This window comes from Nipponia nippon, unplaced genomic scaffold (genome assembly GCF_047370975.1).
Source record: "Nipponia nippon isolate SJK-2023a ecotype South Korea unplaced genomic scaffold, ASM4737097v1 scaffold_1, whole genome shotgun sequence".
Lineage (NCBI taxonomy): Eukaryota > Metazoa > Chordata > Aves > Pelecaniformes > Threskiornithidae > Nipponia > Nipponia nippon.
Window position 1 is genome coordinate 103,432,794 of NW_028262290.1, and position 22,813 is coordinate 103,455,606.

Sequence of the window (22,813 nt, forward strand, 5' to 3'; positions counted from 1 at the left end):
TAAGTGGGCTTCTCAACTCTCTAAGCAAATGGGAGGTATCGAGTGACTCAAGGAAAGCCGCTAATACATCACAGGACTCTTAAACCAGTTGGGGATACATTACAGCAAAAGCTTTAACAACACAGTAAGAACTGAACAACCAAAAGACACTGAGATTCAACTGAAAGCCAGATGGTCATCACACTAGACTCTTCATGTTTTTCTTGGTGAAAACAGAAATGTTGACCATTTCTATCTGAAGAAGAAAGCTTCTTTCTTTTGTTAGTCTTCCTCATCACAGAAGAAAGGTGGTGAACTTAGAGACTAACATCAAGCATTTTGTCCTGATTCACAAAAGCATTTATAGACCTGAGTCCCAATGAGCTCAATCATTTCTAGTACCACAGTGTAAAACAGAAGAAGATTAGAGAGTACTTCCTTCTTCACCGTACTTTCTAATGTATTGGGAAAAGCCAGTCTAATTAAAGATGCTGTGATAGGAAGTTACAGTTCAATAACCTTCAGCTGAAGAACATTACAACAAGGAGAGATACTCATAAATAATGAAGTTAATAGTAGCTCATAAAGAAGCCTGAAACTATTTAAACTTCTAAGCTTAATTTACACACTGTGCTTCAACTTTCATATTGGTGAGGATGGGGAATAGATAAATTGTGAATGTGCATTTTAAACAATCTTGTGACTAAAGATTTCATTTTGCAAAGGTACACACAAAAGTAATTTCAGACAAGGTTAAGAGAGTCTTGTATAATGATTCTCAACAGCTTTTCATAGAGAAGCTGTTGATGTAGGGGCTGGTTGAGCCGTGAGGGCAGTTGAAAACTGGCTGAACATCCAGGCCTAGAGGTTAGTGATCAGTGACAAAAAGTCTAGGTGGAGGCCTGTACCTAGTGGTGTACCCCAGGGGTCCATACTCGGTCCAGTCCTGTTCAACATCTTTATTAGGGATCTGGAAGATGGAGCAGAGTGTACCCTCAGCAAGTTTGCTGACGACACAAACTTTGGATGAGTGACTGACAGGCCAGAGAGTCATGCTGCCATCCTGAACAACCTTGACAGGCTGGAGAAATGGCCTGACAGGAACCTCAGGAAGTTCAGCAAGGAGAAATGCAAAGTCCTGCACCTGACGAGGAACAACGCCATGCACCAGTGTATGCTGGAGGCCACCCAGCTGGAAAGCAACTTGGCAGAAAAGGATCTGGGGGTCCTGATAGACACCAAGTTTACCCTGCGCCAGCGATGTGCCCTTGCAGCAAAGAAGGCTACCTGTATCCTGGGCTGCATTAGGCAACATATTGCCAGCAGGTCGAGGGAGGTGATCCTTCCCCTCTGCTCAGCACTGGTGAGGCCACACCTGGAGTCCTGTGTCCAGTTCTGGGCTCCCCAGTACAAGACAGATATGGGCATGCTGGAGAAAGTCCAATGAAGGGCCATGAAGATGAAGGAACTGGAGCATCTCACATATGAGGAAAGTCTGAGAGAGCTGGGACTGTTTAGCCTGGAGAAGAGAAGGCCCCAGGGGGATCTCATCTGTGTGCATAAATATCTGAAGGGAGCGTGCAAAGAGGAGAGAGCCAGGCTCTTTTCAGTGGTGCCCAGTGACAGGAGCAGAGGCAATGGGCACAAACACAGGAGGTTCCTTCTGAACATCAGGAAACACTTTTTTGCTCTGAGGGTGACCGAGCACTGGCACAGGTTGCCCAGGGGAGTCATGGCGTCTCCATCCTTGGAGATATTCAGAAGCTGTCTGGTGACGGTCCTGGGCAACTTGGTGGCCCTGTTTGAGCGGGTGGAGGGGGCTGGACCAGATGACCTCCAGAGGTCCCATCCAACCTCAACCATTCTGTGATTCTGTGGTTATAACTACTGATTTGTTTAGGTTTGTAATCTATATAGGTAGCTAAATAGGAAGAAATGGCAGTATTCAGGGCCTCAGAGTGTCACAAATGCCTAACATTTTGTTGAATGAATGATATCATCTTGTCTCAAAACTCTCGCAGTTTGAGGTACTTCTAGGTGGGGAAAACTGTCGTTTTTACATTAAATCATTTACTCATTTCAGTGAAAAGTAATGTAAAGGAGTAAAACAGTTGTTATTGTTGGTGCTTTCTATCCTAAGATGGCACTCTGCTTGAGACTCTGGAATGAAGCTTTTCATTACTGGAGAGCTCGTTTTTAGCACTTTCTGTCTTTTGTGACTGTTCAGCTGTTTTTCTGCATGTGATACTGAGACCTTCTTGATTTTAACTTAAAGCCACATGTTTATGTGATGCATAGATTTTTTTTAATGAATGAAAGTCTTAATAAAATTTCAGCTTGTGTTTTTCCTTTCTTTGTGGAATAAACTGTTCTAGAAATTACAACACAGTCAACATAAAACATGTATTTAAAAAAAATCTCCGTGCTGGTATTACAGATAACTATTTATAGTATATAGGCACCAAGGGTGACTTTTTATAAAAAGAATCTTGGGGAATTGGACTATCTAATTTCCCTGGGGATCATCTGAGAATTCGTTATACCATTCTCTCAGCTCTGCTGTTTAAATGCAAAAACGGTGAGCTGTAACAGTATCACCAGTTATGGCATCTGAACTGATCTACTGATGTACTCATCCCCTACAGGGCTAGTTTGCATTTTGTATTTGCTCCTGTCAGTTCAGGCCACAGCTGGCTGGAGGCCAGGGCAAGGCCAAATGACTCAGTAACAATTGTCATTTGCCTTTTCTACAACATTGTGCACACGGAAGTTCCTGTAGACACATGAGATTCATGTTCACTTTCCCGTTCACATGCCCTTGCTTAAGGGATGTAGGACTCACAGCATGGCAGAGCTGTATTTTAGCTACATGTAAGGTGTTATTTTTTTCTTTCATAAGCTTAAAGTAGCTTTTCTGCTCACATGGTACTTAAATTAAAATGGTAACACACAGTCCAAATTACAAGCTTTGAGAGCATCCTTTACCCACAGCTTTAGTCATCAGCAATAAGCAAAAGTTTGCTTTGTTGTTTATGTGCTCAATCTGCCTCATGTAGTTTCATCACCTGTTCTATGTAGTCCTGCACTTAGATTGTGAATCATAGAACCACAGAATGGTTTGGGTTGGAAGAGACCTTAAAGATCATCTGGTTCCAACCCCCTGCCATGGGCAGAGACACCTTCCACTAGACCAGGTTGCTCAAAGCCCCATCCAACCTGGCCTTGAACACTTCCAGGGATGGGGCATCCACAACTTCTCTGGGCAACCTGTTCCAATGTTTCACCACCCTCATAGTGAAGAATTTCTTCCTTATATCTAATCAAAATCTGCCCTCCTTCAGTTTAAAGCCATTACCCCTTGTCCCATCACTATGTTCCCTTGTAAAAAGTCCTTCTCCAGCTTTCTTGTAGGCCCCCTTCAGGTACTGGAAGGCTGCTATGCTTTGGAGACAGAATGTCTTAAATACAACATCTACGACCATCATCATAACAGAAATAAAAATTACATCTACCCTGCTGTTCATGTACATAGGCACATTCCTCATGCCTCAGGCTGTGAGCTAGCTTTCTAAGCAAGGAAATCTTTTTCTTTTCATAAGTGAGACCAACTTAGTTAATGCAAGATGCAATTACTGTATGATATCCTTACAGTCCAAAATTGAAGAGTAACTGCAAAGTTCTGCAGTGCAAGTCTGAGTCATCATAGTGTAGTCTCCCAGCTTCTATCTGATGGTCAGAGAAATTTGCTGTGCATGTTGCCTTTTAGGCAGCTCAGGTTTGTCTGAAAGCAGTTGAAAGTGATGAGGTTTGAAAGATAAAAGTGATGTTGCTTCTGTGGGTCACACACACAGCTTTAAAATCAAGGAGTCGAGAACCTCTGCACTGCTCAATCTAAACCTTAAATGTTGAGTTGTGTGGTTTTTTTGTGGTGTGCATCTTTCATCTGACTCCCATGGAATTTGCAAATATAAGACTAATGGCAAAACGTCCTTTGATCATTTTACTGGGAACTGTGCTTGTCTGTGAACCATCTGAATGATACAGTCCTTAATGTAAAAGAAATACAAGTATTAATCTTTCCTTTGTGGATCTGAATCTAAATCTTTCCTTCACTGGTTGTCCAAATCCAGCTGTTAGTGTTAGAGCATATCTCGGTATCAGTTTATTTTACCAAGTTCGGGATGGTTGTATTCACACACCAGGGAAACACATTTGGTGCTGTGAGTCCTCGGCGTCGCTGTTGCACAACGCACTGCCCACTGCGCCTGCTCTGCCCGCCACTGCCCAGGACTCCAGCTGCCTGGAAACCCCCTGGTCAAAGAGCACACCACACACCAGCTTTGCCAACTCTTTTCAGAGATAGCCCTTCCCCTTTGCAAGGCTACCTTAAGCTGCTAATGAATAGCAAAAGTTTGAAGGAATGATTGGTTATTCTTGATACTGGTTGTGTGGACAGAGCACTGGATAACAACTAGTTGTATTTAGTCATGACTACTTTTGGAGACCTCTCACCATTTCTTCTTCTTGGCTTGCTTGCTTGTCTTTGGAAAAGAAAAAAAAATTACTTTCTGCAGTCCTCCCTCCCCTGGAAAAAAGAAATCCAGCCTTCCTGCTTGATTGAAGCTATTTAAACTTTAGCAGACATATCTAGTTGTTCTGTCATGGCAGCTCCTTCAAGAGAAGATAAAGGAAACATGGTCCCAGTGAGAAAAACTTTCTCTGTTGTATCAGGAGGATTAGGAGGAATGTTGTATTTTCTTTCACTAAGAGTTGCCTTTAGATTTGGGGGTGGGGACATGGCACTGTAGAACAGGTTTGCAGAGTCCCACTGTGAGCCTGCAGACCCTCTGCTCAAAATTCCCTATCTCAGCAAAGTTGCTGCCTGAGCTCTTCATGCCATGGCTCTTACCAACTTTGGGTCTCACTGCAGCATCTTTTCCTGAGTTGCTTTTCCCAAAGAAGATTTTGATAATAGTAGGTTACAATATAGACTTTGGGAACCACCTGAGAATCTATGCAGTGTTTTAGGCTTCGAAGTCAAAAAATGGAGAAGGTATTTCTTTGCACTGTTAGCTTGGGGATGAGGCAAGAGTTGGATAAGATAAAATTCCTGTTGATGTGTTAATAACTTTGTGCTGTGCTAATGAACTCTTTCAGTCTACAGGATATCTTCTCATGAATAAATAGCAGGCTCAGTTCTTCTTTTAAATATTGTATAAATATGCTGCAATATAACATTAGTGATAAATAATTAATCAGCTAAGACTCTTCCATAAAAGCATTGGTAACTTTGTCACGTTAACTGGTTTATGTCTGGTGCAATGTGGCTGACCCAGCAAAATATGCCCCATATTTAATTTCTTTTAATATTTCTCTGGTTCCACCCCCATAACTATCTATACCTACCAGTGGGTTTATTCTCCTAACTTCCAGGTAAATCATCCAGTGAGTCTCTGAAGCAATCTCATGATAGTAGTCGCTTGGCCTCCAGTCATGTTTGTAAAATTACTACAGCTATTCAGTATAGCCTGCTCTGTAATATCCTGAAGGTAGAGCATAGCTTCTTTACTCAATGGATTCCTCCACTGCCTTTTGCAAGAGAGCTTGTGCTGTATGGGCTTATTGAGTACTGTCCTAGTGTTCTGTGACAGAGAAATCCTTCATTTATTTGTAATAAAAATATCATCTGGAAATTTCATCTCAGAGCTCCAGGATATGTTGCTATCAATTCTGGAGGTTTGGAATGAAAGAAAGCAACCAGATCTACATTTGGCTAGACCTCATATAGTTAGGCTGAGGTAATGAGCTGATTCATGTGTACAGCACTTAGAAAAATTGCATTAAATCATTTAACATTATAAATGCTTACATTTTCATTGCTTAAAATGTGGTGATTGAGATGAAATATAGAAGTTTTTGAAATTGGGGACTTTTTCCAGTGTCCATGGAGACATTTAGATGCAAGACAAATTAAGACAGAAGAGTGGTATACAAATGAAAAAAAAAGAAAGGGTTAAAAAAATTTTTGCAGTAGGTTTTTAACAAAGGCTTAAGAAAGGACCAGGAGAAAACTGTAAGGTTGTTGGATTTTCTAAAGGTAAACATGGTATTAGTTCCAAGTAAAACCATGAAAAACATGGTACTGAGTGCAATCAGCAACATTTTTGAGGACAACAGCATAATTAATTCTAGTCTATGTAGAACACCACTCATTAGTCAAACTTAGTATGAGGTTATGAAGTTTTCTGAAGAAAATAACTTCTGATGTAGGTTCTTATACTTCTGTAAGACAGTTGAATTAGTGCCACACAACATCATTCCTTAATAAAAACGGTGTTTTTCAAAAACTTACCTCCCTTATTAAATGTTGAAAACATTTCTGTTAGATCTCAAAGTAGCAGAAAACTAACATAAGAAATCATCATCCAGTGACAGTGTATGCAGAAAGGCGTGCAAGTGTCTCTGGTGTCGGCCCAGAGCTACTTAGGTGTTTTGCTGGTGATTTGGGAGAAAATATGAAACGATTGCAAAAAAAATGTACAGGTAGCGCAAAAATGACACACTAGTCAGGGACTGGAAGTATCTGGCACAGTAAGCTGAACTGATTTGAATGTGGGCAGGTAACTCATCAGCAGAGATTGCAACCCATAGGTGTAGAGAGCATAGAGAGCCCAGGACAAGAGACTCTTTTGGAAAGTGGGGACTCGGAAAGGATTTAGAGACCCTGGTGAACTACTGGCTGTACACGATTTCCCATCTGACATGCTAGTTAAGAGGCAAAGCATGAGCCTTGAGATAACTGTGTCCAGATTGGTATCCATTAAGCAGATAAGTTGAAAAAAAAGTTAAAAGAATTATTTAAAGTCCGAAAATTCTGCTTAATAGTGAGACACTAAAAGAGTTTTGATGCAGTAAACAGCAGAATAAGAGAATGCCCGTGGACAACAGTGGACAATAACTGGAACCTGCAGCTAGACAAGCTCATGCTCTAAATAAGGTGTATTACAGTGTGGGTAATTAACAATGGAAACTGTTTGTCTAGAGATGCTTGAGTACATCTCACACAGTTTTTAAATACATTCTGTCGGTCCTTCTAAACATTACATTTCAGCTCAGATGAAACCATGCTCGTGCTTCATGAGCCACTTGGTGAGATCCTCTGCTCTGCAGGGGATTCACTCCCGAGCCCCGTCTGGCCTTACAGGTCAGTGAGCAGTTGCCATCCCGTCCCCAACTTGCTCGTGCGGGAGCGCCGTCCCCCGGTGCCGGAGGTGCCAGCAAGGATGCTGTATGTCAGGGGCTTCCTTGGCCCTCATGTACATTCAGACCTGAAGTCATCAGTAAGATGAAGTGAGCAGTGGCAGTTCATAATTGTGATTAAAGGCAAGGGCAGCCAGAAAAACTCAGAAGCCTGGAAGCTTTCTGAAGAGGAGTGGCATGGCATGAGTCTGGCCCTGTGAAGGCAGGATCCTGACCAAGGTATCTTATCCAGCGCTGACTGTCTTTGCGGGGGGTGCTACAAGTGGGACATGTTACCGGCGGGGCTTAGTCCCAGCGTTAGCTGCTGTTCAGACTCGAGCTTGCGGGTCACCCACGAGCAGGATGCCTCAGCCAGAACAGGCTGTTCACCAGGATACACGCCAGCCCAGCCCGCTGGCCCTTCACTGGCAGGGCCCTCCTGCCCTCACCTTCACATGCAGGCACACACACACACACGCGCTTTCCCTCTGCTCCAGCTCGTTTTCTGAGCCTGGATACAAATAGGAAAAAAAGGGAATAGTGTGAAGGTCCCAGCCATCCAATACATCCTGAGCCGTGTTGGAAACTTGGCACGCGCTGGACTGGGTAGAGACAATGACAGAACAGAAATTGCAGCGCCCTCCTGAAAGGTCCATGCACTGAGTGTCTGTGGGCAGAAGCTGTGGATGTTTTCTCCCAGTCCACAGCTAGTTGCCTTTGTACACAGTAGAAATATTGGCTAATTTAAGGTAAGTCATGCAGTTCTTACATTCTGCACTGCTGTCACAGAAAACACTGTTACTGTTGCCTTGAGCAGAAAGAGAGAATATGAGAGAGTGCAGGGTTTCACAGTGGTCAGATCCGCCTTGCAAAAATTCATCCACCTTGCAAAAATTCATCCACTTTGCAAGTGCAGGAGTAGAGCTTACAGCATTTCAGTGCAAGGGCAATGCGGTAGCAGGCTGCCAGCTGCGACTGAGCCACTACCAGCAGGAGAGCAAATCTACCCACGGGCAACACAGGCAAATCCGTCACTTGCTTTCATATAATAGGATAAAGGGAAAGAGAGGGGGAAAAAAACAGGTTTGGAAAAAAAAATGTAAGAGGAAAAGAGTAAGGTTGACTCTGTCCTCCTTTCCTCCAAGAGAAAAAACAGACACCCCCAACTTTTATAGCAGGTTACAGGGTTGCAGGAACCAGTAAAACTAAATGTGGATCAGTAAAATAAAACCAGCAATGAGTGGAAGGCAGGAGGAGAAGAGTCTCTAAAACAGGGAGTGAAAGAAGGGGAAAACTGGGGGAAATAAGGGGAAAATACACTTTAAAATGCTGTTAAGAATCAGTTGTTCCTTTTAATACAATTAGAGAGAGAACAAGACTGGGATTCTTTTTTAGTGTGAGACAAGGTTGAGGAGAAGAAGATAAGAGGACACTGGGTTTAGGAGGACCACGGTTCTAGACACCGTATATCTGCATGTATCTGTGAGCACAGCCAGGTGCCACCACAGCATCATCTTTTCCCAGGTGTTGGGTAGGTGTGAAAGCGTTGGGAAGGCCACTGCTTTGTAACACAGCCCACTCTCTCCTCGGCTGGTCCTTTCAGAGGAAAGCGTTGGGTCTAGGTGTTGTCATTCCCTGGGGAAATTGTTCAGACTGCACGTAAGTGCCCTTGGCGAGGACTCAGCCCCGCTCTGGTTCTGCGGTGTTTTGATTTATGCTGCCACTTACGGGAGACAACCCCCGTCTTTATTTTTGCAGTCCTGCCATGTTTATGAGAAGCAGGTGTGCTGTAAGTGCCAAGTGCCATTGCTCAAGTTTTTTCGAGCAAGAACTGAGTCTGTCTTGTTTTCAGAGCACTAGGATAGAAAACACAAGCTAGGATTATTCTCCAGAAATCAGGAGAATTGCTAATTTGCAAGGTAACTGGGCTTCTTCAGGTAAAAGCTCAGGATCAAGCATTTGTTTAGGTTTACAGAGAATGGATTTTTTAAAAAAGCATTGTAGTTTCCAAGCCTCGGGGGATATGATGCCTCTATCAGAGCTAGAAAAGAGAGTAGGCTGAGGAAGCAGATTTCTAGTCCATGTGAAATCAGGGAGAGAGGGGGACACTTGTCAGCAAGGAGGCTTCTGCTGTTTAATTATTCTCTTGCGTCTTTTTACTTTCAATTTCAGTGAAAAAGTGGGCCAAAACCAAGAAAAACATTCTGTAAACCTGGAAATAGAAAATTCCAGGGTAATTTTTACTCAGAAACACTAAGAAGATCCATCTTTCTGAGGCAGTGACTCTGATTGATAAACAAATCCTCTGCACTGAGCAGCCCCCCAAGGTCAGGCTGTGCAGGGCGTGCCTGGTCCAAGCACGGCAGGCTGCGTGGGAGCCATGGACACACCTGGACACCATGGACACTGGGTGTTTCCCACAGAGCAGGTCTGCTTCAGGGCAAAGCTGCTAGCAAGCAAGCCATATGGGGAGTGGCCTGTGAAATCCTACCTCAAATGCTGTGGGAGTTCATGTGTTTCAAATATAATATCTTGTTCTCGTGGTCTTCTTGTGCAGCTGTTTGTCTTCAGACAATTTCCAAATGGCACTAAGATACTGTAAAATTGCCAAAGCAGACTCCAGATACAATTAACCAGTGTTTTGACTCAGAGTATTTGTTCAAACAAATAGCAGTAAACCTTTTCTTGTACATATAGATTGTAATTCTCAGAGCCTACTTACGTCTTACACACGTGCAGAGATGAAAGCTGTAGACAAGCCAGGCAGGGATCTCAGACCCCCCTGAGGCCCAGCTCCATCAGCATCAAGCACATAATTTCCTTTGCTAGTTGAACATTACAGGAAGGTAGGACTTGGAGGGGTCCTCTGTGGTGAGTGTGGTTGCCCGTTGTCATCGGTACCACATCACACCACCATTTCCAGAAACTGAGAAACTTCATCTTAAAAGGTCTCTGGCCTTTCCTGTTCTTGCAGGGGGGCTCTTTTGGAACCTCATGTGTCTTCAAGAGTCCAGATTCTGAAAGCTGGTGTAGCTATCGCTTCTCCTGCCGATGCTGTCCTTTCGATTAGTCATGGGTTCTCTTTGCAAATAGCTCAGCGCAAACTGAGCATGTGAGGTCCCTCTCCTTTCCACTCCTACCTCACCTGCTGATTGCCATTACTTAGCTGATGGTGTTGCCCTCCCAGCCACTCCTGAACAAAGTCAGCTGTTCTAGCACAACCAACCAGTGAGTTATCCTGTTTGACTTTGCACTGAAGAAGATTAAGGAATGATCATATGTCCCATTCAGTTGGATGAGCTGGGGACTTTAAACAGCCGGGTAGTAGATGGAGGTAGCAGTACTTTCAGCATATCCAGAGAGACCTGAATGAGAACATTCGATCACACCATTAAACAGTGCTTCTCTTCATCCCCTTGGTTTATTTATAGACAGCAAACATGTCTGTTCTCTGCCTTCATTTGATGATGGTAAACAAGTCAAATGCATTTAATTAATTTTCTGTTTTTAATATTGGTTTTCCATTCCACTAGCCGTCCACATAACCTTGGGTTATTCTCCCAACTCATTCCAGTTTGAATCATCTTTGGGTGGTTCTTGAACAAACCAAATCCTTCACATATATTGGGACCTATCAGCAGGCTCCAAATGCAAGTACTGGTTGTTTTGCATGTGTGTATTTGGTAAGCAAGAAGGAATTGATGCCAAGGCTTGTTTCAAGGATGAAAACCACAGGTTGTGAGAAGCTGTGTGTACTCATTGTAGTGAAGCAGATTACAAACACGAGAAAACCAAAGAAATACATAGTGAAGGGAATACTAGCCCATGAGGAGGTCACTAGGCAGTGAGAATGCAGCAAAGCCTTAAGAAGTATCCTCAAAGAAAATGTTACTCAGGGTACGTTGCTCCTCCTTAAGTTATAGTATAGCCTCTCTCTTCTGGTGTGTGGTATGATCCGACTGGGAGATAGTAGCAGATGGCTGCTGGAGCGCATACTGTTCCCTCAACTTGCTCCCAGCCGCAGTCAGAGTCTGAGGAGTTTTAAGATGTTAGATGTCTTTACACCCCCCCAAGCCTGTCTGGGTGAGGTACTGTGCTGTTCCTGATAGGCATCTGAAAACCAGACCAGTTGATAGCATTCTGTTTCATAGGTATTTATGGTCTGGTTTATTCTTTACATGTTTCTTACTTCTTGCAGATTTTAGGTTTTGGTTGCTTTCTATAAAGTAGAGCCAGATAACATTTGTTTCCCTCTAACAAATACTGTTGTTTTTGGAGAAGTGTGTGCTAAAAGTGGATGCAGGTGTGAGAAAAGCTGGCTGAGAAGACCATATTAATGAGAGGGCATTTTGTGCATCTGTAGTACTACCTGCCTGCTTTCTGTTCTTCCCAGCAACTCTACTGGGGCAAAAAGAAGCAGGACAGTGGACTGAAGAATATATCTGCATGTGGCAGGAACAGTAAGTGAAGGAGGCAGGGAAACGGAGGACAGCCTTAGGATCGCAACAACAGTCTTGCCTGGTGGGTGGGTGATCGAATCCCCCGTGTCTGTGTCTTTCTCCACAACTCAGATGTATATGCCAAATCCATGCAGAGTACAGCTGTTAAGACATCTATGGCATTTGCAGGGAAAAAAGTGACAGTTAAACAGGTCTCAAGGCTCAGTATTTATGGCTTAGAAACCCAAGTCCTACCTACAGTATCTAATTTTGGTCGAGCAGTTTGGGGCTGAGATGGTGGACTGGGCAGCGTAACTGGCGGGAACACAGCTGGTTCTCTGTGCAGCCTCCTGGATCAGGAGTGCCATCTACGTCTCCCGCCTGTCGAGTCTGCAAGGGTGGTCATAGGCTACCACAGTGCACGGGTAAACTCCTCACACACATGGTCTTCTCTTCCCCCTCATTGACTCCCAGGCCCTTTTCTGAGCTTGCCATGAACATAGCCATTTGACTTTATAGTTGCATGTCAGAAGAGCACTTTGAGACAGAAATGCAAGGCATGTGCAGGTAGCTGTATCTCAGTAACCCCTTGACTACATGACTGCAACTGAATAGCATGACATGTAATTTTAGAAGCTGATTAGACGCTGGCTGTGGATTTTAGCACACCCTGATGTTACCTTCCAGCAGTTGCCATAGTCTTTTCTCATCTCCCTTGTTCCTGTTGGTGTTCCATGTTTATTTGCAGCTTCACTGGCAGAATAAAAATGACAGGCTGAGAGGTTTTGAAAAGTGGTGATTTGGGGCTGTGCTGTCTCGGGATCAAAGGAAATCCAGAGAGATAAGTCTAAAGTAGGTATAGCTCCTGCCCACCTCATTGCCCTTTCTCTTCAACAAAGACAAGTTGTAGAGGAACAATTGTACAAGAGCTATCTTGTGTCCATAATATGACTGCAAACCGTTAGTGACAACCCTTCCCCGCTGAAGGCAAGGCTCTGGTTGCCTTTTCTAGCAGCTTGCCTGAAGATGAAGCACGAACTAAGCTCTAGTTGCAGATCAAAGTGTGTACAGCAAGAAGCAGAGGGCTCTTTCATGGCCCCTTGGCGACTTTAAAAACAGAAGCCGTTACTTTGAATTCACAGCCAGCCAGCTTTGAGGACAGACTGTGCAGTAGCTGAATCATCTTTGCTCAGGAGCACAAGAAATACTCAGAGCAGGCTGGCTGCAAGTTCAGCCTGACCCTAGCTTTAATGGCAGATGTGCTGAATTACAATCACCAAGTCCATAGGTGGCCAGTGGCGAGGGGAGCGTGCCTGCGCCCGAGGGCAGGGTGTGACGCTGCCCTTCCAACAGCGGGTCACATCTCAAGAGTGACGCGCTCATCCTTACTGTGAAAATTGGCTGGATGCTTTCATCAGAAAATCACTTTTCATCAGAAAATTGCTTTTCATCACAAAGTGCCAGTGTGAGCAAAATCTCTGGGTTTTGTTGGGGCTGTTGCTGGGAATGTTGCTGTTTTGCTGGAGTTTTTTCCAGGGAAGGCTTCTTCATTTCACAGCGATAGCTGGGATGAGCGAGGGCGGTGACCCAGCCCCCGGTGCTCCAGGTGCTCCCACAGGCTGGGACAGAGCCAGGTGCGGCTTTCCACCCTGCCCGCTTCGGAGCAGGAGCTGGGTCTCTCCCGAGCCGGGCAAGAGCTCCAAGTGTTGGCCTGCTGAATAATTGAAAGTGGGGGGTCTGTCCTCTGAATGTCTCCTCTGAATGTCTCTGCAGACATTCACTGAAACAGGCAGTTCAGCCTCAAGCCCAAATCTGAGGGGAACACCCTGAGCTGCTGGGCTGGGGACTCTCTCGCTCTCTGCAGCACTGTGTCCAGGCTGTGGGCAGACCTTGCGTAGCAGCCTCAGGGACTTTGTCTGCAGGTCTCTTAATGCTGATCTCTGCTGCTGAGACATCAGTTACGTCAGAATTTCAAGTTCCACATTTTTTTTAAAAAGAGTTTGATCTGATGTGCACAGAGAAACACTTGAAAGACATGACCCAAAAGGCTCAAGTAACAAGAGGCAAGTGGAAGAGAACAAATATATCATTTTAGAAATGTCATGATTTTAAAGCTCATGTAAGTATTTTTGTATGCAATGCCTCTCATATTTGGGGTTATTTTTTTCTTAACATATACGTTTTAGAGGGAGGGAAATCTTCGCTGCGGGGGGGAAGTGGGCAGCATTGAAACTTCTTCCCTGAAAGTCCTGTGGAGCTGCTGACCATACAAAAACGTGTGTGCAAAGCAACACAAGAACTGGGGCGGTTAGAGGTGATCTGGCTTTTGACACCTTCTAATGCCAGAGGGGGGAGATGGCATCAAAGCCTGCAAGAATCTAGAGGAGAGTCAGTATTTCTTCTCAGGAGACCACAGGACAAAGGCAGGGCCAAGAAGTCAGACAACACACAGTGGAGAATTTTTCTGAGGCGCAGTACAGGGAAGTGCCAGTGAAAGGGACCTTGCAAGCCAAACCAAACCAAAACATTTCTGAAAGATGCCTGCAATTTTTAGACACAGCATACAGATCAATGAGTACAGCTGGATTTGAACTCCAGTGACACCGGCGTTTCTTTTTGTAATTTTCCTTTTGCCAAAGAAACCTTTGGCAAAGAAAATGTTTCTCCAGAAGAAAGATACTGCGGTTGGCTTTTTGACAGCAAATTTCTATAAATCCTACTGAAGGAGACTCACTTTAATTTGACTGCATAGAATTACTCACTGAGACCTTCCGTTTCTTTTCTTGTGCCCTGAGTTGACATTAGTATATGGCCCCAATATCCTGTGCAACTGCAGATATTTCCCCATACTCAAGTAATTTCTGCACAGGAAAAAAAAAATCTGCTTGCTGTTTGAAAGAAACACATATACATGCTTAAATAAACATATACATCTTGTAAAGAACAACTGTTTCCATATATTTTTATTATACCACTGCTTTTTGTAATCAAAAGCCTAAGATGTTGTTTATTTAATGGCATGGTTATATGCACACGAAAAGAAAAAACATGTTAGTCATCTAATACCAGAGGAATGTGGTGGGGGGTGTCCTTTGTGATTGCCATTCATGCTATTTTTTGTTTAGACCTCTAAAAGACAAAAAGAAATCAAATTGTTATGAAAACTAAAAAAAAGCTTTCCTGCGGCCCAGTTTCATAAAGCTAGGTATGAAAATGTAATCATACAAATGTATCATCTGTTAGATTATAAGATGAAGAAATCTGGTTAGTTAGTGTGAATGCTAGCTATTTTGCTTACAAAAAGTAAAAAGCAGTATGTAGTTGTTAAGGTACATGTTTACGGCCATGAGTTGGTATAGCTTGATCTTTTTTGAGAACATACAGATTTGATACAGACCTATTTTGGGCAGGATGCTATCGTATTCTGTTAGGACTTGTTTTATTCCAATGTCTGATTAATTCTTGATTGCTTTTTTCCATCTCTGTGTGTCTTTCTGCGCATTTTTGTTTTGTTTTCTTGAATGGAAAAAAACTCAAAACCCGAAGCGGAGTTACAGCATCCGGTTGGACTCGAATACATAGCTAAAAGTTTTAGAAAGAGAAAAATTGCCTTTTTTTTTTTTTACAATGCTCTAATCAAGGGGAAAAAAACTGCAATGAAAAGCAGCTGCAGCTGAAAGAAGCAAAGCACAAAGAGCATGAAACACGTTTTTGCTGTTACTGTTTTTGATTTCCTGTGAGGATAATAATAGGCCATACCTAGATGATATTGAAACGTGGTGCAGGGGACAGGAAGAGATTTGATTAGTGGGGAAAAGGCCTCTGGCAGGTTAATTGACACACAGGTCTGTTTTCTAAAAGCCTGTTCAGACCCTCTTATGCTCAGGACAGCCTTCGAACAGGGCCTGGCTTGTTCAGGTTGCAAAAGGCTAATAACGATACTGAGAAAGGCTAGCACTTTGCTGAAAATAATTACGCATTAGCTAAAAGAGGGGATTGTTTCATCCCATTAAAATGAACTCTGTGTAGCAGAGCATTATCGCTCCACTCTACTGAAAGTAAACATTTTGGGATTCACAATGATGTTAGCTGTCAGCGGTGGATAGTGGGAAGAGCAGAGAAAGGCCAGAGCCCACTATCAGCTCTGGATGGAGTGTATTTCAGCTCTTCATTACAGTGACGGGCAAAGATGCCAGCTTGGTTCTTCTCTGTTGGGTGACCCGAGTTTCCGATACTGCCGAGCCTCTCGTGCTCAGCTGAGTGAAGGTTGCCAGGCTGCTCCTGCACTTGCGTTTTTGATGTAGTCCTGCAGGAAGATTGGAGACATAAATAGCAAAGCTGTAGGTTTGTGAACCTACACAGGATAAACATGTCAGAGGGTGGGAGGGCAGATAGAGTCTTCCGAAAGCCATCTCCCCTGGTAGTCCCTTAATGAGGAACAATTTTCACTCCTGTTTGCTCCCACACCAAAACTCATACACAGAAGGACTCTGGAGAGTTTCCTTTCCTTATGCACCAAATAGAGAGCGCTGGGGGAATTAGGTGTCAAATTAGCTATTAAACACCTTAATGTCTTTATAGGTCTATTCCAAGGCTAAATTCTCCATAGGCTTCACTGACTTTCCTTAAACTTTTAGTGGCACGAAAATTACATGCATGCACATCAGAACCCAGAACGCTTCCTGCCAGATAGGTCTCTTAAGGCAGGCTACATCTTAGTCTCCATACATGGTGGTCCAAGTAGTGATGTACCTTTCAGAGAAAGCAAATTTGGACATGGGGTTTTTTTCCTTCTTGCCATCGCTGCTGCTTTGCTCAAGCCATAGCTCTTCTTTTATGGGTTGCGTTCCTAACATCTCAGCCTGATCCTTTTGTGCATGTGCAAGGACAGTATCAGGAGCTGCAGATCACCTGCAGCCATTGCCCTTAGGTGGGAGATCAAGCATATCCTGATGAGAGATTCCCAGGCAGCAGGGCTCTGGGACAATACCAGTCTGATGGCTGGTTTCCTGGTAATAAGGTCAGAAGTTACAGTGGCACAGGGAGAGTCCTTCCACTGACTTCGTGAGCTTTGGCTCTGGCCCACAGAGCCAGATTTGCGTGATGGTGTGAAAGCATCTTCGTTCTGTACCTGATGGGAGAGCCTGACAGCTTAATTATGCTGTGATAGGAGCGAAGCCCCTAAAAACAAAATGTTTTGTCCTATGTGTTATGATTGTGACAAAAATACTTATTTATGACCAAATTAGTTTGGTAAGGCAGATACAAATTAAGCTCCTTCTAGTCTTCACACCTATCAAAATTAGGACGTTAAAGACAGGCTATATCTGAGCTACTACACTAGTAAAACAAGATTATCCTTCCTCCCTGCAATATGCTTAAAATCTTGACAGCAATTTCAATGGGACAAGTAATTTTTCTCTCCATATCAGCGTGACCCCCTGGGAAACAGTGGGAGGTACATCATATGCCAATTCAAAGTGGAACACAAAAAAAATCTATAAATACAAGGCACTACAACCTTTCATCGTGTTTAATACAAGGACCATAAATGCTGGCTCTGAGGATTCCTTTCCACATTTTTTTTTCCTATTGACATCTCTTTAGTCGTTATCTCAGTCTCTTCTTAAATGTGAAATGGGGAGGGTGCCTTGGTATTTTGGTTATCATATTGAGGTAACGCAAGGCTTTATACTCAATGTGATGACACTGCCCTTGCTGCCAGCAGTGCAGCAGCCCTTGAAACATGTATCCAGTCACTCCCCGACATTCTGGGGAATGCTGTAGTTAGTGAGGAGGGCAAAAGTCTCATCACTCCTTTGCTGTTTTCTTTCACAACAGGGAAAAAACTGTGCATAAACACTTAGAGAGGGATGAAGGTAGGATGCGGTGCTGTGCAGTAAAAATTTCCTCTGGCCTAGCGAAAGACACTTGTGGTGAGCATGTGGGCAGAACTGTTGATAGATGTGCCAGGTTCTCAGCTTCTCCGGTGGTGAAATGGGGACTTGACATGGCCTTGCCACTCTTGAGTGATATTTTATTGCTATAATTTAGCATAGGTGAGCAAAACGAGGTTTTACATTGGTACTTAATACCTGTTGCATCCAGCGGGAGTCACACACCCCACTAGCGTGGATGGACTCCCACATGTATACAAGAGTTTTCATGAACTGTTCAGAGTCAGACTGGCTCACCAAATAAATATACGCTTCCCTTAAATAAATATATGCTTGCCTTCCGCTCAAAGCCCCCAGAGCATTAACACTTTTATATGAGCATTTACAGAGGAAACAGCACTAGCCCTATAATTGTCCACATCAAAATCTGTTTATTTAGAGAAGCTGATTATTATTCAGCTGGAGTTACTAACAGTGATGTAGGAGACAATTGCCATAGTATTTGTGCTGTTGAATTAACAATCAAAGAGCAGCCATCACCAGCTGTATTGTTTATTGCTGGTCCAATGCGCCAAGGCTGGCTTGTTTACAGGCATCGTAACTAAAGAACCAGAGTTCTCTTTATTTTCCACTAAGTGAGCCTGCAGGGAAGAGCACCTCTTCCAGTGCCTCAGAAAGCTTGGGGAGGGCATTGTGGTCATTAGTTGTTACAGGCGAGGTAATTAAAAATGCTTATCTCTCTGGACCCTCCCTCTAGTCTTGTACTTTTTCTTTTAGAAATACCTACATTTACCAGTACTTTACATAAGCTTTGACTATAGGGCTAGTGTGTTAATAAATGTTCACTGGAATATGAAAAATATTCTATATTCTGTGAATAATAGATTGTAGATGACTCCAAGCACATAACATCAAATGCTGTAGGTGTTTACGAGCCATTTATAAGGAATTTATTATTGATCAGGAAGGGAGGGAGGAATCACCCATTTATTAAAATCCATGAATCCTGTACTAATCCTTTTGAATGAGTGTTAAAGGCTTGGTTAGAAATGAGTTGTGAGCCACTGGCCTTTCAGCAGTGGGCTGTCTGGCCGACAGCTGATACCATCACACCAAATTCTTGGCAGCCTCGGGAGACGCCTGAGCATCATTGACCCCTCCTGCAGCCGAACACGTAGCTAGTAGCTCTGGTTTTAGTTATCCGTTCCAGCTGCTCTTAGCAGCGATGATTTTACTTTGGTGCCTCGCAATTCGTATCGATCTCACATGGTGCTTTCCTTTAACAACTGCCATTCTCTGTTTCTTTGGTTCGCTCCCTGGCTAAATCTTTTTCTTTCCCCTTTTCTGTGTTTCCTGCTCCTCTTCTCCCCAGGGCGAATGCTCACAGAAGTGCTATGACATCTTTGTGCTGGAGACGGTGTGCGTGGCATGGTTTTCATTTGAGTTCCTGCTGCGATCCATCCAGGCAGAGAACAAGTGCGCTTTCCTGAAAACCCCGCTCAACATCATCGACATCCTGGCCATCTTGCCTTTCTATATCTCTCTCATTGTGGATATGGCCTCCACGAAAAACAGCAGCAAGCCCAGCGGGGGAGCTGGGAACAAGTACCTGGAACGAGTGGGCCTGGTGCTGCGCTTCCTGCGGGCTCTGCGCATCCTGTACGTGATGAGGTTGGCACGGCACTCGCTGGGGCTGCAGACGCTGGGGCTCACCGTGCGCCGGTGCACCAGGGAGTTTGGGCTCCTCCTGCTCTTCCTTTGTGTTGCCATGGCCCTCTTCTCGCCGTTGGTGTACTTGGCTGAGAGTGAACTGGGAGCCAAGCAAGAATTCACAAGCGTCCCCACCAGTTACTGGTGGGCTGTGATCTCCATGACAACTGTTGGCTACGGGGACATGGTGCCTCGTAGCATCCCTGGACAGGTGGTAGCCCTGAGCAGTATCTTGAGTGGGATTTTGCTGATGGCTTTCCCAGTCACGTCCATCTTTCATACCTTTTCCCGTTCTTACAGTGAGCTGAAGGAGCAGCAGCAACGAGCAGCAAGCAGGCAGATGCGCCAGCTAGAAGAGAGCACCAAACTCCCAGGTGGTGACAGTACGCAGGGGCTCAGTGGCACATTCCCACCAGATGCTGCTGGCCAGGAGGGTCAGCCCGTGGTGGACCAGCGAGCCAAGAGAAGTTGTTGACTCTCAACAGCTGAAGATCTATGTTCGCAGCACAAGAAGCAGTGGACAAGGAGGGTCAGTTCTGCAAGAAGAACCTCCTGAACTGCATAAATGAGGGGCAGACACGCAGAAGGTTGTCTCTAAAGACCAACTTTTGATCTTAAGGGCCCTCTGAAAAGAGCCCCTAGAAACTCTACCAAGTACAGCTCTGCTCCATCGCTTTTCGTAGGGCTTTTCTTTTCTATTGAACAAGTACTTTTGGCAACCCCCAAAGAGCAGCCGTTGAAAGTAGCCAGCCAGGAGAACGTAACATGAAGCACAGCCTGTGCCGGGCGCCGTGCGGCGGAGCAGCCAGCGTGCCGCCTCCTCCCTGCCTGGCGACACTCCATGTGTGAGGGGCTGAATGCTGCGATGCCCCACGCACAGAGGGTTTCTTTTGGCAGCTCCGCCAAGGAACACAAACCTCAGACAAGCAAAGGTGTGAGGGCAAGAGAAGGGCAGAAACATGTCTTCAGCTTTCCCAGGGGCTTGGTTTTGTCTGTTTTACAGATCAGGCAGCGCAGCCTGGGCTGCCAGCTCTGACTTGTGCGCTAGCGCAGTATGCATTATTTAGTAAATATGCGTATTTACCACCCTAAGCTTTGTATCTTAGCCCCATGACAGAAATCTACATAGACAATCTTCCTGACTGTGATACTGAATGTTAACTTGGTTTTTTTCCTTTGCTAACAGTTGAATATAACAAATATCTTTACAAATCACGCCATTTCTCCACTTACTGTTAACTATTTCCATCTCTCATGTATCAAAAAAATGTGTTTAACAGATGACTAAACCTGAACTACCCACAGCCCAAGAAGGGGAGGGTGATGATAAACCAGCAGCGACTCCCAGCTCTGCATACTCTTCCTCAGCAGTGGTGGCTGCCCTTGCTGCAGTCATGTGCATACCGGAGTAGTCCAAACCCGGTGAAGTCAATGAGACTCCTTCAGTGGGCTCTGGCCAGAGCTGCAGTGTAGCAGCTGTGCTCTACATTAGGAGTAGTCTTTTTTTCTTTTTTTCCTACTAAGAAAAAGACAATCCTGTCATCTAAAAATTAGAATTATTGTTCTGGCTCTTCTTCCTAGTTCTCAAAAGAGTTAAGTCAGTTTAAAGGGAAAGTGAATTATATGGTGGCATGTGCATGTTTATTTACTGATGCCAGCCCCATGAGCTCTCCAGGCCCCTCCCTGGAGGAGCTGTGTAGCTGCTCCAAGTCAGCGCACTGTGTGGCTCTTTCAGTGCTCCTACAAGCGGGATACGATCAGGGGATGGAGGGAGAAGGAGTACAACTGCCTCGTACCTATGCCCTCGTTTGTATTAAAGCCATGCAGTGTCACCCTCCATATTCTCCTCCTGCCAGGAAGGGAACAAAAGCTGATGTATTGAAGATGGGATTTGTCTGGTTTGGGGTTTTTTTGCCTCAGCGTATGTTGTAACACCAAGCCTACATTAGCAAACTCCCGTATTAAGCCATTTCTTATAGGAATGGAGCAAGGGAAAATAAAAGGTTACACTTTATTTTAATAAAAATTAGAAGCCTTGTTGCTGAATGCTCGCCTCTGATGACTTGGGGGGGGGGGGGGGGGGTGTTTCGCCATGCTGATGTGAAGCCATGCGTGCCAGTGCTCCAGCCAGGGTCCCATGCTACTGGCCCTCTCTGGCCCATAGCAGCCCTGCTACTACTGCTCCTTTGCAGCCATAGCCAGGCCAGACAGCCCTGAGCAGCACAGCAGGGTCACTGGGCCAGGCTACACAGCTCGGAGCGGCAGCTGTGTTATGCACACAGCTTGCTGGTGAGTGCTGCAAGAGGTGGAGGCAGCAAAACTGAGCCCCCCCCCCGCCCCGACCTACAAGCTGCATCTGAGTCTCCGGACCCCCAGCTGTATTGAACTACAAGCAAACCGAACACAGCTGAACACGCCAGGGCTCTGCCCATCGTTCACAGCCCACCACCACCAGGAGCGCATCCGCTCCTTGTGCCAGGCAAGGAGGGTCAAGGGCTGGTGGATGGTGCCTGGGCTGACTCAGACTCCTGGCAAAGCAATACCAGCACTGGTTTGCTGTGACTCATGAGAGATTTTAATTTTATTATTTTTTTAATCCTGATGCAGGCATTTCTTGCATTAAGGCTTATTAAGGTTTGGCATCCGGGATACAGCTTTGCAGCTGACTAAATGCAAACCAGCAGAGTGAGCAGTGGGGGGGGGCAAAGTAAGTGGGACATGGTGCCAAGGGGCAGCAGTGCCTCTTATGGTGGCATTCAGGTGCTTGGTCTTCAGGTGGGACCCAGCAGATTCACCAGGTGAACCCGCAAGTTCACCTTTCACGGTACTTTGGTTCACGCACACCAGGTGCTGTTTAGGGCTGCAGCTCTGGTGTGAATGGGGTGATCACGGCTAGTGGGCATGGAGGGTGCAGAATAAATCTCCTCAAGGTGGTGAGGCCCACGAATGATCATCAGCATTAGCTTGCTCTTAGAAGAGCCATTTTGGAGTAGATATCCATGCAGAATGAAGAGTTTCACGCTTGCAGTGCTAGCAAATAACTATGAATGAACGCCACTTTTGGCCCTGTGGCATGAAAAAACGAGCACCGGGACAGCTAGCTGCAGTTCAGCAGCTAGCTGTGTAGAAAAACAGGCTGATGACACACACCATGTTATTGCTGTGCTCCATCAAGTTGCTATTGTCCTACAATAGCGAGTTCTTTGTATTTTTCAAAAGGCACATAATTAATTGCAGCACGCACAGAGTTTTAATAAAGTGACAAAACCCACTCATTATGTCTGTTAGTCAAGGCCTGGCTTTTAATAAAGTTTCATTTTATCTATTGAGATGACAGATGAGGAAACACATATAAACCAGGAACCTTTTAAACAAATTATTTTTGGAAGCTGTATAAAGTTGTGATGCACACATTGCCAGACATAAAAGATACCCAGAGGAGAGCGAGTTTCACCCAGCGTAGCTGTTGTTATGGGTGATGCTTATTACTTTTGATCAGCCGCTGGAGAAGTGTCGGTTTTGCTGTGTATGGTGGTGGTTGTTTTTTTC

General features: G+C 44.7%; 1 protein-coding gene across 4 annotated transcripts in view; it reads left to right on the forward strand.

Moving 5' to 3' along the window:
* Positions 1 to 21,283, forward strand: part of KCNG2 (potassium voltage-gated channel modifier subfamily G member 2) — a 61,743-nt gene extending 40,460 nt beyond the window's left edge. For 3 of the 4 annotated variants that reach the window (XM_087737583.1, XM_087737576.1, XM_087737589.1), the window contains exon 3: positions 18,927 to 21,283. In XM_087737583.1, coding sequence (XP_087593709.1) covers positions 18,927 to 19,739 — 813 coding nt within the window. In that variant the 3' untranslated portion in view covers positions 19,740 to 21,283. The remainder of the gene's footprint in view (positions 1 to 18,926) is intronic. The other variant, XM_087737598.1, reaches the window with a different exon arrangement.
* The last annotated feature ends 1,530 nt before the right edge of the window (positions 21,284 to 22,813 follow it).